Below are 14,062 nucleotides of genomic sequence, written 5' to 3' on the forward strand. Positions count from 1 at the left end.
CACCAGAATGGAAAAGTTTTATTGCTTTGTCTTGATGTCGCAGTTGACGGTTGATGACAGTCATGGCTGTAAAATAATCAAATTCAAAGGTTTTATTTGTCACATGTTCTGTGCAGTAAAGACTGATGATTAGCCTTAAGACTTACAGGACGATAAAGGAAATTATAACTACATAAAGAGACATGTGTTAAGTATTAAAATGTGAATGAAATGAAATTAGCCGTTATTTTTTAGTATATAAAAAAAAAACTATCACTGCTTATTTTCACATTACAGCCTCAAGCACAACCTGCAGTCCTCATCAGTTCACACCAGTCAAATCAGACAAAGACACAAAATGGGAAACGTCAGCACCGCGTGTCAGATGAGCAACTACAGCAAAAGAAACGTGCGAGTCTTCGTCACAGAAAAAGCTCTGGAGATAGACGCCTTCATCGCCCAGGCCGAAGGTGACGATAAGAGCTGGAAGAACTTGTCTGTGCTTCCCGGAGACAAAAAGTTCAGCTTCAGGAAAGACACCAAGTACGTCCGTGTGTTGGCCTCTCAGACTCAGGAAGTTCCCTGGGTGGCCGATCACTTCCTGTCAGTCTTTGTGGAGGACGAAGATGATGAAAACATTTGTTCCAAGCAGATCATGCTCAACATGGCGCTGAGTGCTCCACTTACTGTGCTGCTTTATGATGTGTAGATGTAGACGACTGCATGCATCCAGATAATCATGTGGCAGACTTAGCTTATTAATCGAATTACAAATTGAACACATTTTTCAAATAATGGAATTCTCACTCTGTTGACGCTGCCAATAAAAGCGCTGCTCAGCTTCACGGCCCTCCTGCCTTTGTATTCGTCATTACAAAGTAAAATGAGATTACGCGTTGATTTGGTCCTCTGTGATCATCTGCTTTGGTTCCGAACTCAGTCTTGTCTCTAAACAGTGCAGGCCTTATTCATATTAGAGGTCTGTGCTAAATTAGATGATGTGGTGTGGGGTTTCTGACAGACACATGATTGTTTTGAAAAAGAAAACATCTTTATAACACCTCATGTAGTAAGAAATGTTACGAGTCTGCTTGAAAGGAAGCCGTGATGACTTAAAATTACCGTCTTTCATATGTAAATTCAACTTTCTTCTAAAAGCTTGACATCACCAGACTTCAGTCTTAACTCTGTACAATTTAAATATCTTAATGCTTAAACGTTACAGTCAAGTGGCTCTGTCCATAGCAAATCAACATGACCAAGCAGAAAGTGAGTTGTGTTATGAAATCTGTTTTATAATCCTATTTTTCTTCTCGTTGTACACAACCCTCTGAACAAAAGAGTTCATCACAAGAAAACAAAAACAAAAACAAAAAAAAAACATCCTTTCTTTGAGCACCAGACTCATTCAAAATCAGAAACCATTCCTGATGGATGCAGCAACAGCCTGAGGACAAATGAGCGCAGGACAGCAGGAGATCTGATGTTACGCTTCTGCTTCGGGACCTTTAAGAAGGAGGACACAAAGAGGCTCCACTTGGATCCACTTGAGGGGCAGAAGCGTTTGCCTGGTGAGTACAAATCATGACATGTTTTTAAAAAGTTAAGCTCAAACGAAGGTTCTTTGATAAAGATTTTTCTGTGTGTGTTATTGAGGGTTTGTGCAAAGTAACTGCTGACGTTTAATAAAGTTCAGTATTGTGCTTTGAGGTGCTTTTTTATTTCGTCAGTTCAGATTAGATAGGACAGCTAGGATATCGCAGAATAGTTCATGTACAATTTAAAATCCAAAAAATTGGAAATACCAAGGTTTTTATTATCTTTTTTTGTTTTATAGCTGACCAAAAACAGAAAAAAGGAAAAACAATGCCATTTTTTTTTTCATTTTTGTGGACTGAATCAAGAAACAAACAAACAAAAAAAAAAACAACAAGAAAACCAAATTCAAATTTGTTTTGTTTTGTTTTTTGTTTTTCATTATGAAGAAAGACATGAAGAACAGCAAGACATGTGACCTGAAGCTAAAGGAAAATATTTCAAAATAAAGGCCAAGGGGAAGGCCACACTGAAAAATAAGAATAAAGAAACTAATTCTAATTCTAAAGTGAATAAATAAATAAAGCTGGATCAATGGAAGCATCTTGGCGATGTTGTGTACTTATTCATGTACACAGTTCGTACTGTAGTTTAACCAAAGGAATTACTGCGTGTGCACAGCTGTTACTGTTAGCACCCATGTTGTAGTTTAAGTTGGTCTGGCTGATGTTTCCTTCCCTACCAGTAGGTGGCAGTGTGAGTGTATTTAAATGTATACCTCATTTGTTTGTTTGTTAACAATGACATGATAAACGATTATCCAGATTGTTTACACAGATGAATTGTCGCTCATTTCGCTTGCCAGTCTGATGTCTCCTGACCAGCAGGTTAATCACCTCAGCTTCAAAAAATGAATCAGTCCTGACTTACTAAAGCATGATGATTTATTTATTTATTTTTATTTATTTATTTTTTCCTCCCTCCCTCCCAAAGTGGCAGTCATGAGGCTGTCTGTGTCCTTCTACGTCACCTACGCCCTGTGCCTGAGCTTGGGCCTGCTCTGTGTGCTGTTTGTGACCTGCTGGAGCTCATACTGGAGAGGCGGCCTCTCCTGGGCAGATCCTGCTCTGAAGTTCAACTGGCATCCCGTCCTCATGGTGTCCGGGCTGCTGGTTCTGTATGGCAAAGGTGGGCCATAATGTTCAGTGTTGTAATGTTCAGCCTGCCCTCGCTGACATAAATCGGGCGGCCAGAGAAATAGAAAACAAATAGTGTAGACCTCACATAAAATGCGATCAGGCCCTTCGATTCTGGATTCTGCCACGATATCCTGGAAAGCAAAGTTAATGCTGTTGTTGGTGGATCATTAGAGTAGAAAAATACCAGCCTTAAAAAGGGACAATCCACCCATTGTACACTCACACATTTTGAATTTTCACGAGTGCCACTAAGCCTGTTCCGTCCTCTGTTTCTCAGAGTCGCCAAGGTCATCTTAAATTAGGTTTGACACTTAAAATTTTGAGCAGAAAGCCTGCGTTTCAAACCGGAGGTGTGGTGTGTGAAGCATGCGGGCATTTAGGCATCCACATCACATGATCACATGATCACATGACGTACATTAACTGTCAGGATGTGTTGGTCTGTGCAGATGTTTGACCTTTCTTCTCTCTCTCTTTATCTTTCTTATGAGTCCTGCAGTATCTCTTTAACTTATGCTTATGATTTATTCCAATACATTTTTATGTGCACAGTAGTTACAGGGCTACTCACGTTTTAATTAAGAAATTCTGAATGAAAAGAGAGTTGATCTTGTTTTTGTTAGTTATAATACTCACAAAACTGAAACGGATCTGTGCAGACACTGAACTCGTTATGTTTTTCACAGAATGAATGCAGAAGCTAGATTATTTAAATGTGTAATGTGGGTGAGAATATCGTCTGACTTTTCAGCGGTATCCCAAAGTGGCGCTGCAAGTATCGAGCAACCGTTTTAGCGATTTAACTGAAAATCAGAGCATATCAAATTATTCATTTCTGTCCACAGCGCTTGTTGTGTATCGTGTCCCGTTCACCTGGAAGCAGAAGAAGCGCACCTGGAAGCTGGTGCATGCCGGACTGATGCTTTTGGCCCTGGTTCTGTCTGTCTTGGGCCTGTGTGCCGTGTTTGAGGTCCACAGAGACTCCCACATCCCTAATCTGTACTCTCTGCACAGCTGGGTGGGCATGTGTACAATGGTGATGTTTTCACTCCAGGTACGGATACACGGCACTTGTGCCAAACATCTCCTGCTGTAAGACAAACATATGACCTGTGCAGTGATTAAATAAACTGTGAGGAATCCTTCCCTTCTTGTTTCTGCATAGTGGATCCTTGGCCTGGCTGGTTTCATGTTTCCTTGTTCTCCGCTGTGGTTCCGCGAAGCCTTGAAACCCATCCATGTCTGGGTGGGAAAAGCCATCTTGATCCTCAGTCTGACCTCTTGCATCAGTGGTATCGATGAGAACCTTTTTCTCGCTCTGTAAGTGCTCAAACATCCCACAGATAGCAACAGGAAAGCAGCCAAACCCACACATAATCTTACACAACATTAACAAAAGCAAGGCGCCGGAGGAAAACAGAAATCAGTGAACCAAGCATGGAATTTTACTTAGGAACTTTTTATCTCGTCTGCTGTAGCAATGGAAGCAGTGCTGAACCTTACAACACACTGCCCGTGGAAGCAAAGTTTGCCAATTCCCTCGGCATGCTCATCGTGGCCTTCGGGTTGGTCGTCTTTGGCATCCTGTCCAAGAGCAAATGGCAGCGGCCAGAAACGGATGGCGAAAGTGCCCCTGTAAGTATGCACACTGTGACAGTGACCATGTTGTAGATATCATTTGATTTGAATTAATATCGATGTCAATTACTGATGCGCAGTAGTAATGTTGTTGTGTTCAGCCAGCGTTCATTCATAATAAAAGTATGTCGTGAAGTTTTCATGATTGGTTCATATTTGTATCAGTATTTTACTGTGTGGTTGAAACAATATTTTATATATTTTATTTACAGCTTATGCTCAATGAAAACAACACATGAGCGCACTGAATACACCGCAGGAAGACAAAGAGTCCACGGCGCTCGTCCTGAGCAGAAGAAAACTGGACTGGATTACACAACTCACTGAAAACTTTCCACTTTGATTTAATGTTGTTTTTGTTTAATGTGGTTTGTAGTATTCAAGTAGACATTTTTTTCCATTTCATACATGATGTGTTTTTATGCTTGATGATTCCCTATGTTAACATTTAGTGAATCTTTTTTTTCAATAAATGACAGAAATGTGTGTTAGACATCATCGTGACAGCTTCACAAAATTGGATCTCTGATATTAAATATATGGTTATTAAATTCAACTCCAGTCAGGATGTTTCATGCCATCCTACAAATGATCTTTGCTGCTATTGACCGACAAGTGAGAATTTAATTTAGTCTGTGGAATTTTATTAACAGTGTATAGACATTTAGAAAACTCACCAGGGTAATTTGAGTGTCATTATTGGTAATATAATTCACTTGTGAAACTGATGAACTAAAGCTGCAGTACTGCTAAAACTTAATGTATTTCAGACTCGGACCACTAGAGGTCAGAGTCATGCAGCAGTAACACTTGTACCACGTAGATTCAGTTGGGGTGTGAGGAACAAAAAGTATGCAGTGATAAAATGAATTTGATTAATAGTGACAATTAAATAATATACACAGACATATGCAGTATTTCCGTACTTTTTACACTTTTTACAGTTTGACGGTTTGAAAATTGGATAATTCTCATCAATAATTCAAATATAACATTTTCTGAAATGAGGAATGTGTGAAAAGAAAAGAAAAGAAAAGAAAAATAAAGAAAAGAAAAGAAAAATTAAAACAGAAAAAAATAATAGTCTAATATTGCAGCACCCATCCCTTACTGAAGGTGGCAGTATTACATCTTCAGATGGTCACAAATTAAAATACAAAGAAGAAGAAAGGCACCTCCTCTAAGGTCAGAGTTCACCTGCTAGCCTGTCACAACAAACCAGCTAGCATTGTAGCTAACATCATCCGAAAAGACTATTTACTGTCAAAATGGATGTAAATCAAGCGAAACAGGAACACCTACTCGCTTTAAAAGGTACTTTATCGTCATTACGACAACAAATAGACAGTAACCTCAGACGTCGTTTTAGGGGTAAAACAGAAGTGTTGAATGTGTCAGTGCACCGGTTGTCATTTGTTGCTGTAAGCTGCTAATAGCGCTAACGTTAGCTAGAGTAGTATCAAAGTGTTGCATTTGTTAATGTGCTGCCAAGGCTGCTTGTGACAGGTCCGGTCCAAGAAAGTGATGTTGTTGTTGTTATTGGATTTCAAAGCGGAAAGTGAAAGACCCTGAGTCAATATGTTCCAGCAAGAATTTTACCAGTCAACATATTTGTTGTAATTGTGCTGTTAGCTAATTGGGCTAAGAAAACTAATGTTGGTTTCCTGATTCTTGGGTGAATTATGCCCTGAAAAACGAACTTGCTTAGTTATGCTGTTATGTCTGTGTTTATTGCCGTCAATAAATATTCCTTTCATATTCCAGTTATGTGTCAGACAGCGACTTCGCTGTCATCACAATCACCACAGTAACTAACTTACTTGTTTATCCAACCACTAATCAATTTCACTTTTCTTCGCAGTGATGAGGTTAACGAAACCGACGCTCTTCACAAATTTGCCAGTGACATGTGAAGAACGAGATCTGCCAGGTAAGCCTGCTTGGCTTAGACTCTCAAAGACAGAGTCCGAAAGAGGTTCTCTGTTCAACAGATTTCTAGCAGAAAAGTGGATATGATCCGTGTGTTAGTTAATGTCTGGGTGCCTCCTCCGTCCTCTGGCATTTTGTAATCAAGATCATGAGCCTGTGGATTTTGTCTTCTTGTGACTTTGCTAACTTGCTTGTCGAGGACATTTCTGTCTGCTGGCTATCATGTGGCTTATCTCACACAGAGCATCTTGATATTGTAAGGGAATCAGGTTTGCATCTGCTGCTCATTAATCAACTCTAGCACCAGTAAACACATGGGTCTCAGAATCCCCATGAAACCATTAAAATCAGCCAAATGTTTGCATTACTGTATGTTAGATTATCATACAGCTGGTGAACAGTCTTTCACTGTTAGACCAGCTAACCTGTACCTCTTGAGAATATGGGAGGAAACTGGGGCAACTGTCGGAAACCCGAGCAGATTTGTGGAGAACATGGAAACAGAAAGGCTGCAGTCGACCAGGTCATAACAATCAACCATAACAGTCTTGTGTCTGTAGTGTCATTTCCCGCTGTTTGTCTTTTTATATCGCTGATGTTGTGCTGTTGTTTTTGTTTTGAAGATTGTAGCGATTCAATCAAAACTTAGCTTGATTGCTATAAAATGAATTTATTTTGGAAGCTTCCAAATGCAAATTTTCCATTCTTTTATTATCAGTTGTGAGTGCTTTCATGCATGTATAACAATACAGAAAACAAGAGGTTTTTGCCAAACTTTTGAGGCTTCACTCAAGTTGTATTCCTGTGAATTTTGTCCATACCTGTGACTGAGAAATTACCTGTCAGGCTTTAGAAAGTTACTTCTTAACACCAGAGCTAAACTGAAATATGAATGCTTCAATTCCTGGGATGTTTGTGGTATTATTTCATAATAATATGCACAACGTGGAAGCAACATAAAGGCTGAGACCGTGAACAAATGCATGTTTGGCTTCCACTTTTTCCATCTCTGAGAGCACTGCTTCTGCTTTTGCTCAGTAAAAGCCAACAGCCAAAGTCAGGAATTAACAAACGATCTCATTCAAGACAGTTGAGAGCACTTCAGTGTTCATACTGAAATGTTTACTTGAGGGAATAATGGAAAACAATATAAATTTGTCTTGTACTTGCACTGGTAACTGAACTCCTTACAAGCAATAAATCACACTGACACTCCCAAGCAGGATCACTATTTATATAGAAGAGTAGCGATGAAGTGATGTCTTATCTTTAAGTGCGTCAAGATGAATTGGTTGAATGTGACATTAGAAACATAAAACTGTTTCACTTTTTGCCACTTTTTTCACCTTTAACTCCTGTGCAGACTACAGAATCTTCCATACTCATCGTGTCATTGTGAATAAGAGACGTAGATGTGTTCGAAGGAGTCATAGTAGTGAGAGTTACTAACATTAGTCAGTGAGTTGATCACAGCACAAGACATATGTGGCCAACTTGTTGAACCCAGTGAAAACCTTTCTGGTTCAGACTGCTTTGATACCTGATCCTCAAAGGTCTTGTTTTTTCCCTCTGTGATCTTCGCTGCAGTTCACAGAACTCACTTTAATAAAACCTTACTGCAAAACGACGTCTACATCTCATGTATCTACACAGTCCACGGGTTCAGCAGATAAAATGAAGTTGATTTTAGTTTCTACTTGTTTCAGAGACAGCTGAGTGTTGCAACATTGCAGCTCTCAGTGGAACGTGAGCCACATTCATGAGCAGATTTGACATATTATGTATATGTGTATGTGTTTTTGCCTCTACAGGGGATATATTTGGACAGCTTATGAAGGAGGACCCGTCCACTGTCAAAGGAGCAGAGATTTTAATGCTCGGAGAGATGCTTACGTTACCACAGAACTTTGGGTAATAGATGCTCATTTCTGGTGGAAGTCAACACTAAGAATTTTTCTGGGGAACAGTTTTGTTTTAAACTTCAAAGTCGTGACTTTTCCACATGTCTGCATTACACAGAAATATTTTCCTCGGTGAGACCTTCTCCAGTTACATAAGTGTGCACAATGACAGCAACCAAGTTGTGAAGGACATTCTTGTGAAGGTGCTGTACAAAAAGAAATACACATCCAGTGCTTATTACCCATTCAACACTTAGCTGCTTTAGCCGTAATTGTCCTGCTGTGTGTTGTGATCCTCTGCAGGCTGATCTACAAACCAGCTCACAGAGGCTCAACCTCTCTGCTTCAAACTCTGCAGTAGCAGAACTCAAACCCGAATGCTGCATTGATGATGTTATCCACCATGAAGTCAAAGAAATTGGAACACATATGTGAGTCTTTTTCCCCACATTATATATAATTTCCTATTTCGTTTTAGTGCCATATTTATAAAACTCAGAATATGCCCAGAGCTGACAGAATATGAAGGCTACATTCTTTTACAAAATACTTGTGTTTATTTCCTCTCCTCCAATTTCCAGCTTAGTTTGTGCCGTCAGTTACACCACTCAGTACGGGGAGAAACTCTATTTTCGGAAGTTCTTCAAATTCCAGGTGAGTTATACTTGAGCGTTCTCATTAGACAGCAGTAGTTAACTCACGTGTAAGCTTCGAGGAGAGCTGAGAAATGTCACAGGTCTACAACAGAGCAAAAGAAGTTACCATCCTAACTTTGGATTTGGTGTCTTGAGGTCTTTCAGCCCTCAGTTTGTGAGCTAAGTGTAAGCCTGTTCCCTTCCCTCTAGCAGCATTTTCAGGAGGTCCTTCAGATTTCCATGTCTTCCTCTTCCCAAGCCGACGATTTCCAGTCTAACTAGGCAGATATTGTTTTCTTCTGAATGGAAGTACAGTGCGAGAAAACCGCAGCATTCAGTTTGCAATCTATTTTCAATCAGGTCTTGAAGCCGTTGGATGTGAAGACAAAGTTCTACAACGCAGAGGTAAGTTAGCGACTCTCAAAAACCAGCACCAGCATAATATAATAAGTGCTGATGTCAACAGTAGAGACTGTATACTCGTATTTCTCACCACGTCATCCCGCAAATAGAAGAGCTGTGTGTCTGACATGCAAGTCTTTACTTTAGCATATGTAACATGCTTCATGTCATATTTTATTTCATAGTTATGCATATAGGGGCAGCCAGTATAAGACAGCTCTTATGGAAAACGCTTGTACTTCCAGAAACGTCCATTTAACACAAACACAAGCTGTAAAGTTTTGTTGTTTCATCACGTGTTTTCCTCATAGATGCAACAAGCGTTTTCCTTTTTCTCTTTGTCATACTAGTAGCTTTTTATATTAGCGGTATGCAAAATATTCATTGTCATCATCTTTGGCATGTAACTTCATTTGTTTATTATGTCTTGTATTTTATTTTCTCCATTAGAGTGACCTCAGTTCTGTGGTAATTGTTTCTTCTGTTCTCATCGCTGAACATTAGCTTCTCTTAACCCTTTTTTTGGTGCAGCAGATTTTGTCTCTCTGGGGCCCACAGAAAGGTGCAAAGTAGAAGAATGGAAAATAATGTGTGAATAATAAAATACCTACCAGGCTTGTAAAGCTAAACAAGTAACGTACCTGCTTTAATTAGTACATTAGTCCTCGTTAGGGATTTTCCATTGTTTTTCTTTTGCCCTTTCTTTGGACGCTCGTGCTTTCTTGCAAACTCATCCTGCGCAGGGCTTGGACTTTTTAATTCAAGTTTGTGGTGTCAGATTGTGGTGGGTGGGGATTGCTGGCAGTTTATCATCATTGGGGAAATAATGAGTACACACTATGTTTGTTCTCATTTTCTGTTTGTTGAGATGTGAAACTATTATGCAACATTGCAGACATGAATGATGGAGCTCAAATGAATCTCATTTTTATCTTTTGAATTGTGGGGCTTGAAGGTTACAATGTGGTGCAGAAGGCCAATTAATGTCTTATGTTCAGCCACTGATCACAAAACCGAAATTGCTTAAATCATTTACCACTGGCACATAATTATTTTTGAGTTATGACACAAACATATTTGATTTGATGTAACAAAGCGTGAGGTTTCAGGTATTGGTTGGAATGGCTTTGCATGGATCAGAGATGCTAAGCTCTGTGATTTAACGTTAACCTCATTCAGATCTTCTCACGGTCAGTTCTTGTATTATGAAATGCAGGCATGAACTAATCTCTGCTTCTTTCTCATTGTATGTTTACTGTATAGTAGAGGTTGTACTGAACACGTGACAGTTGTAAAGACCACCGAGTGGTATGTTTCCAAAGCATCAACTAGTTGTTTACATTAAAATGAGACAAACACCTAATCAAGACACTTTTACAAATCTTGTGAGAACCAACTGTCTTTCTGCAAAGGATATTTTTTTTAACAATTCAAGTCATATTATGGTAAGTAAGTCTTTTTTATTTTATATTTTATTTTTATATTTTTATATATTTTATTTATTATTATTTTTCTGTGCTCGTCAAATTACTTATTACTAAATATTAGTAACGAATAAACATTTTGGTGATATGGGTATTATTATTTGTAAGTAATAACTGTAGTGAATTATAAATATTTTTTTAATGGAAATTGTTATACCAGCTCTGTTCATCTCTGAAAAGGGCCTTTGGTCTTTACACTTACCTTCACTTGGCATGTTTTTCAATAAGTAAAACCACCACACACAGGAGCAGTGAGTGTATCAAGTAGCTGCTTTCAGGGAAACTGATGGAGAGCAGGACTGTAATTCAATTCCTCTTAAAGGCTCTGCTTCAGACGGCACGGCCGCTTTAAATAATCCGATTGATTGAATACCCGCATCTAGTTGATGTTTGGGAGACCAGTTTGAATGAGCTGTTGACTGTCGTCGTGCAACCCCTACTGTATCTGAATGTGTACTAACAAAGTCCTCAAAGGTACACTGAGCAAACTCGATGGTTTGTTTTCTGAGTCTGAGTTAACACGTATAATTCATTACATGAGTCTCACATCACCTAAAAAGTAGCTTAAAGGATAACTTGTCTCATTACTCGCATGCTCATGTGTATGTTAAAATAGTTACAGCTGTTGGCGATCATTCCTGCTGTTCATACCGGCTTTACAAAGAAGGTTCCCTCTTAAGCGACTGGGGCACGAAAACCTTTATTGTGCAAAAGGTTATCTTCAGCTTAAGTTCAGCTTAAGCTAACATAAGGCTACGTTAGACCATAAGGCTACGTTAGTTCCTTTTAATACTAAATTTTCCCCTTTTTGTTTTCTTTCCGAGCTTCTGTGGAGGCAAAATAAATGAGCAAACTGAATGCTAAAATAAGAAAATTGACAGAATTAAGTGTTTTTGTAATACTCTTTTTGGCCACAAGAGACACAAGTGCATCACTACCGCTTCTAAATAGAACTAAAAGCATTCAAGTTTTCTTTCAGGTGGCTTTTATTCTTCCATACACTCTTAACCACAAAGTACATATATTGTGTATGCGCAAGCTGTGTGACATTACTGTCATGGCTTTCGTCTGCTTAGAAAACTTGGCAAACTCTGCTTTTCAATTCACAGGTGAAAAAAAAAATAGAACTTAGACAATGATCACTTTCTTCTCACTTGCCTCTCAGGGCTTCCACAATAAAAACAGAGGCTATTTTCCTCAGCTCAGACTGCTGAAAGCTCATATTAGCTTTGGTCAAACTGTACAATGCATTGTTTTGGACTGTAGATGTTTTCTGTATTTCATCTTCCTCTTCTTGGCAAGTATGGACAGGAGAAAAAATACAGCAACCGGTAACTTGAAATGTACATATGAGCATGTGATTGAGATGGGCTTGAATAAAGTGTGAATCTATCCTTTAAGGCAGTAGCTATTGCACAAGCCTAACCCCTTTCCTAATACCTAATAATGAAGTGGATGTGTTGCTCAGTTCGCCTCGGAGATTGTGTAAGTGTACCTTAATTACGGACAAGAAATATCAGTTTGACTCCTGGCTTCTGTGCTCCAGACAGATGAAGTGTTCCTGGAGGCTCAGATCCAGAACATCACCACCTCACCCATGTTCATGGAGAAGGTCTCTCTCGAGCCCTCCATGATGTACAACGTCACAGAGCTCAACACGGTCATGTCCACAGATGACGGGTAAAAGCACTTGAGCGCGATGTTATTGCAGAAAGGCGATATTTACTGTCAGCTTTCACATTTCACTCTCGTCCGTAACGTTTCACTGCCAGAGAGTCCACATTTGGGAAAATGTCCTACCTGCAGCCCATGGACACACGGCAGTACTTGTACTGCCTGAAGCCAAAGCCGGAGTACGCCGAGAAGGCCGGCATCATCAAGGGTGTGACGGTGATAGGCAAGCTTGACATCGTATGGAAAACTAATCTCGGGGAGAGAGGGAGGCTACAGACCAGTCAGCTGCAAAGAATGGTATGAAGAACCTTCTTTTGATGTGGGCACAATTGCAAAAATCAGAAGTTCTCATTTACATTATCCTATTTGTGATTATTTTTGTTTTGTCCTTGTTTCCTCTCCAGGCTCCGGGCTATGGAGACATCAGGCTGTCCTTGGAGCTGATTCCTGACACTGTCAACCTTGAAGAACCTTTTGACATTATCTGTAAAATCACCAACTGCAGGTAACTGCTGCTATCCATACGAGGCAACCAACCAGTTAATAACTGAGTATTGAATTACAGCCATCTTTCCTGTTGTAGTGAAAGAACCATGGACCTGGTGCTGGAGATGTGTAACACCAGGTCGATCCACTGGTGTGGCATATCAGGAAGACAGCTGGGGAAGCTGAGTCCAGGTGCCTTCCTCTCTCTGCCCCTCACGCTCTTCTCATCTATCCAGGGTCTGCAGGTATGAAGCAAACATTTAGGAAAACCTATTGGCTGATGTCTTTGTGCCCCTCTCCCGTGCTGTTGACACAATCTTGACCTCTTTGTTTCAGAGCATTTCTGGACTGAGACTCACAGACACGTTTCTGAAGAGGACGTACGAATATGACGACATTGCACAAGTGTGTGTTGTCTGCCCGTACATGAGCAATGAGAGCTAGGAATTTTATTTACCTTTTTTTTGCATTTTAGATATGAATGGACCAACAATGGAATTATGCACCTAATGCTGTGATTTCACTCTTTTTGCAACCTGAGGGGATAATACTGTATTTTAAAATGAATTGTGAATATTATAAATCACTTCCTTTGAAAATAACGATGTAAATGTGCATAAATGTTAATAAAATCTCTGCAGTCTTTGATTACTTTTTCTTTTTGAAACATATTTTCTGGTCGTTGTCATTAAAAATGACTCCCTGAGTAGCCTGATATATGTTTCTGTTTGATCGAACCTCTGTGATGATATTGTCATGGCTCATTTTGGCTCAAGACGGCTCCTGTTTTCATGATGCTAATCATACTTCAAAGGGAAATAGCACAGAATGGATTTTGGTGATTGAATGTGTTGGAAGTTTTCCTTTATTTCATCGGTTCTGATTCTGCACAGGCAAAGGACAGCATGGTTGCATCGTCTTTCAGAGATTTTTCTTTTCTGAACTTCAGAAGTTGGATTGTGGTTCTTGGACGGTTGCATAAAGACGACAGCTCGTCCTGTAACTGTGCGGCAGTTAAAAGGGAACTCCATGCACTTCCACAAAGCTGGAAAACCTGAGACAAAGATTTAAAAAAAAAAAACAAAAACATCAAAGGCTGAGAGATCTTGACTTAAAATCCCTCAAGTGCATGCAGCTTCAAAAGTAAGCGATCCTACTTTCCATTGCAGTTTTGTTACCTTTGAAACTACCATCCTGAA

General features: G+C 39.6%; 2 protein-coding genes across 3 annotated transcripts; both read left to right on the forward strand.

The window, feature by feature from the left end:
- Nucleotides 1-2,516: 2,516 nt before the first annotated feature.
- Nucleotides 2,517-5,643, forward strand: LOC124051539 (lysosomal membrane ascorbate-dependent ferrireductase CYB561A3-like). The gene is made up of 5 exons (XM_046375003.1): nt 2,517-2,703; nt 3,560-3,768; nt 3,880-4,034; nt 4,193-4,349; nt 4,565-5,643. Exons 1-5 carry the CDS (start codon nt 2,517-2,519, stop codon nt 4,589-4,591), a joined length of 735 nt encoding a protein of 244 aa, XP_046230959.1. The 3' UTR covers nt 4,592-5,643.
- On the forward strand, nt 5,478-13,514 carry trappc13 (trafficking protein particle complex subunit 13). 2 transcript variants are annotated; one of them, XM_046375001.1, is made up of 13 exons: nt 5,478-5,666; nt 6,214-6,282; nt 8,093-8,192; nt 8,301-8,385; nt 8,486-8,613; nt 8,764-8,836; nt 9,178-9,222; nt 9,670-9,687; nt 12,250-12,383; nt 12,476-12,674; nt 12,782-12,882; nt 12,961-13,108; nt 13,200-13,514. In XM_046375001.1, the coding sequence occupies exons 1-13, from the start codon at nt 5,621-5,623 to the stop codon at nt 13,305-13,307; spliced, it is 1,254 nt and encodes a 417-aa protein (XP_046230957.1). In that variant the 5' UTR covers nt 5,478-5,620; the 3' UTR covers nt 13,308-13,514. The 2 variants fall into 2 exon arrangements, with proteins under 2 accessions (XP_046230957.1, XP_046230958.1); XM_046375002.1 differs by lacking the exon at nt 9,670-9,687.
- Nucleotides 13,515-14,062: the final 548 nt, after the last annotated feature.

This window comes from Scatophagus argus, chromosome 20 (assembly GCF_020382885.2).
Source record: "Scatophagus argus isolate fScaArg1 chromosome 20, fScaArg1.pri, whole genome shotgun sequence".
In the NCBI taxonomy this organism is placed as follows: Eukaryota; Metazoa; Chordata; class Actinopteri; family Scatophagidae; genus Scatophagus; species Scatophagus argus.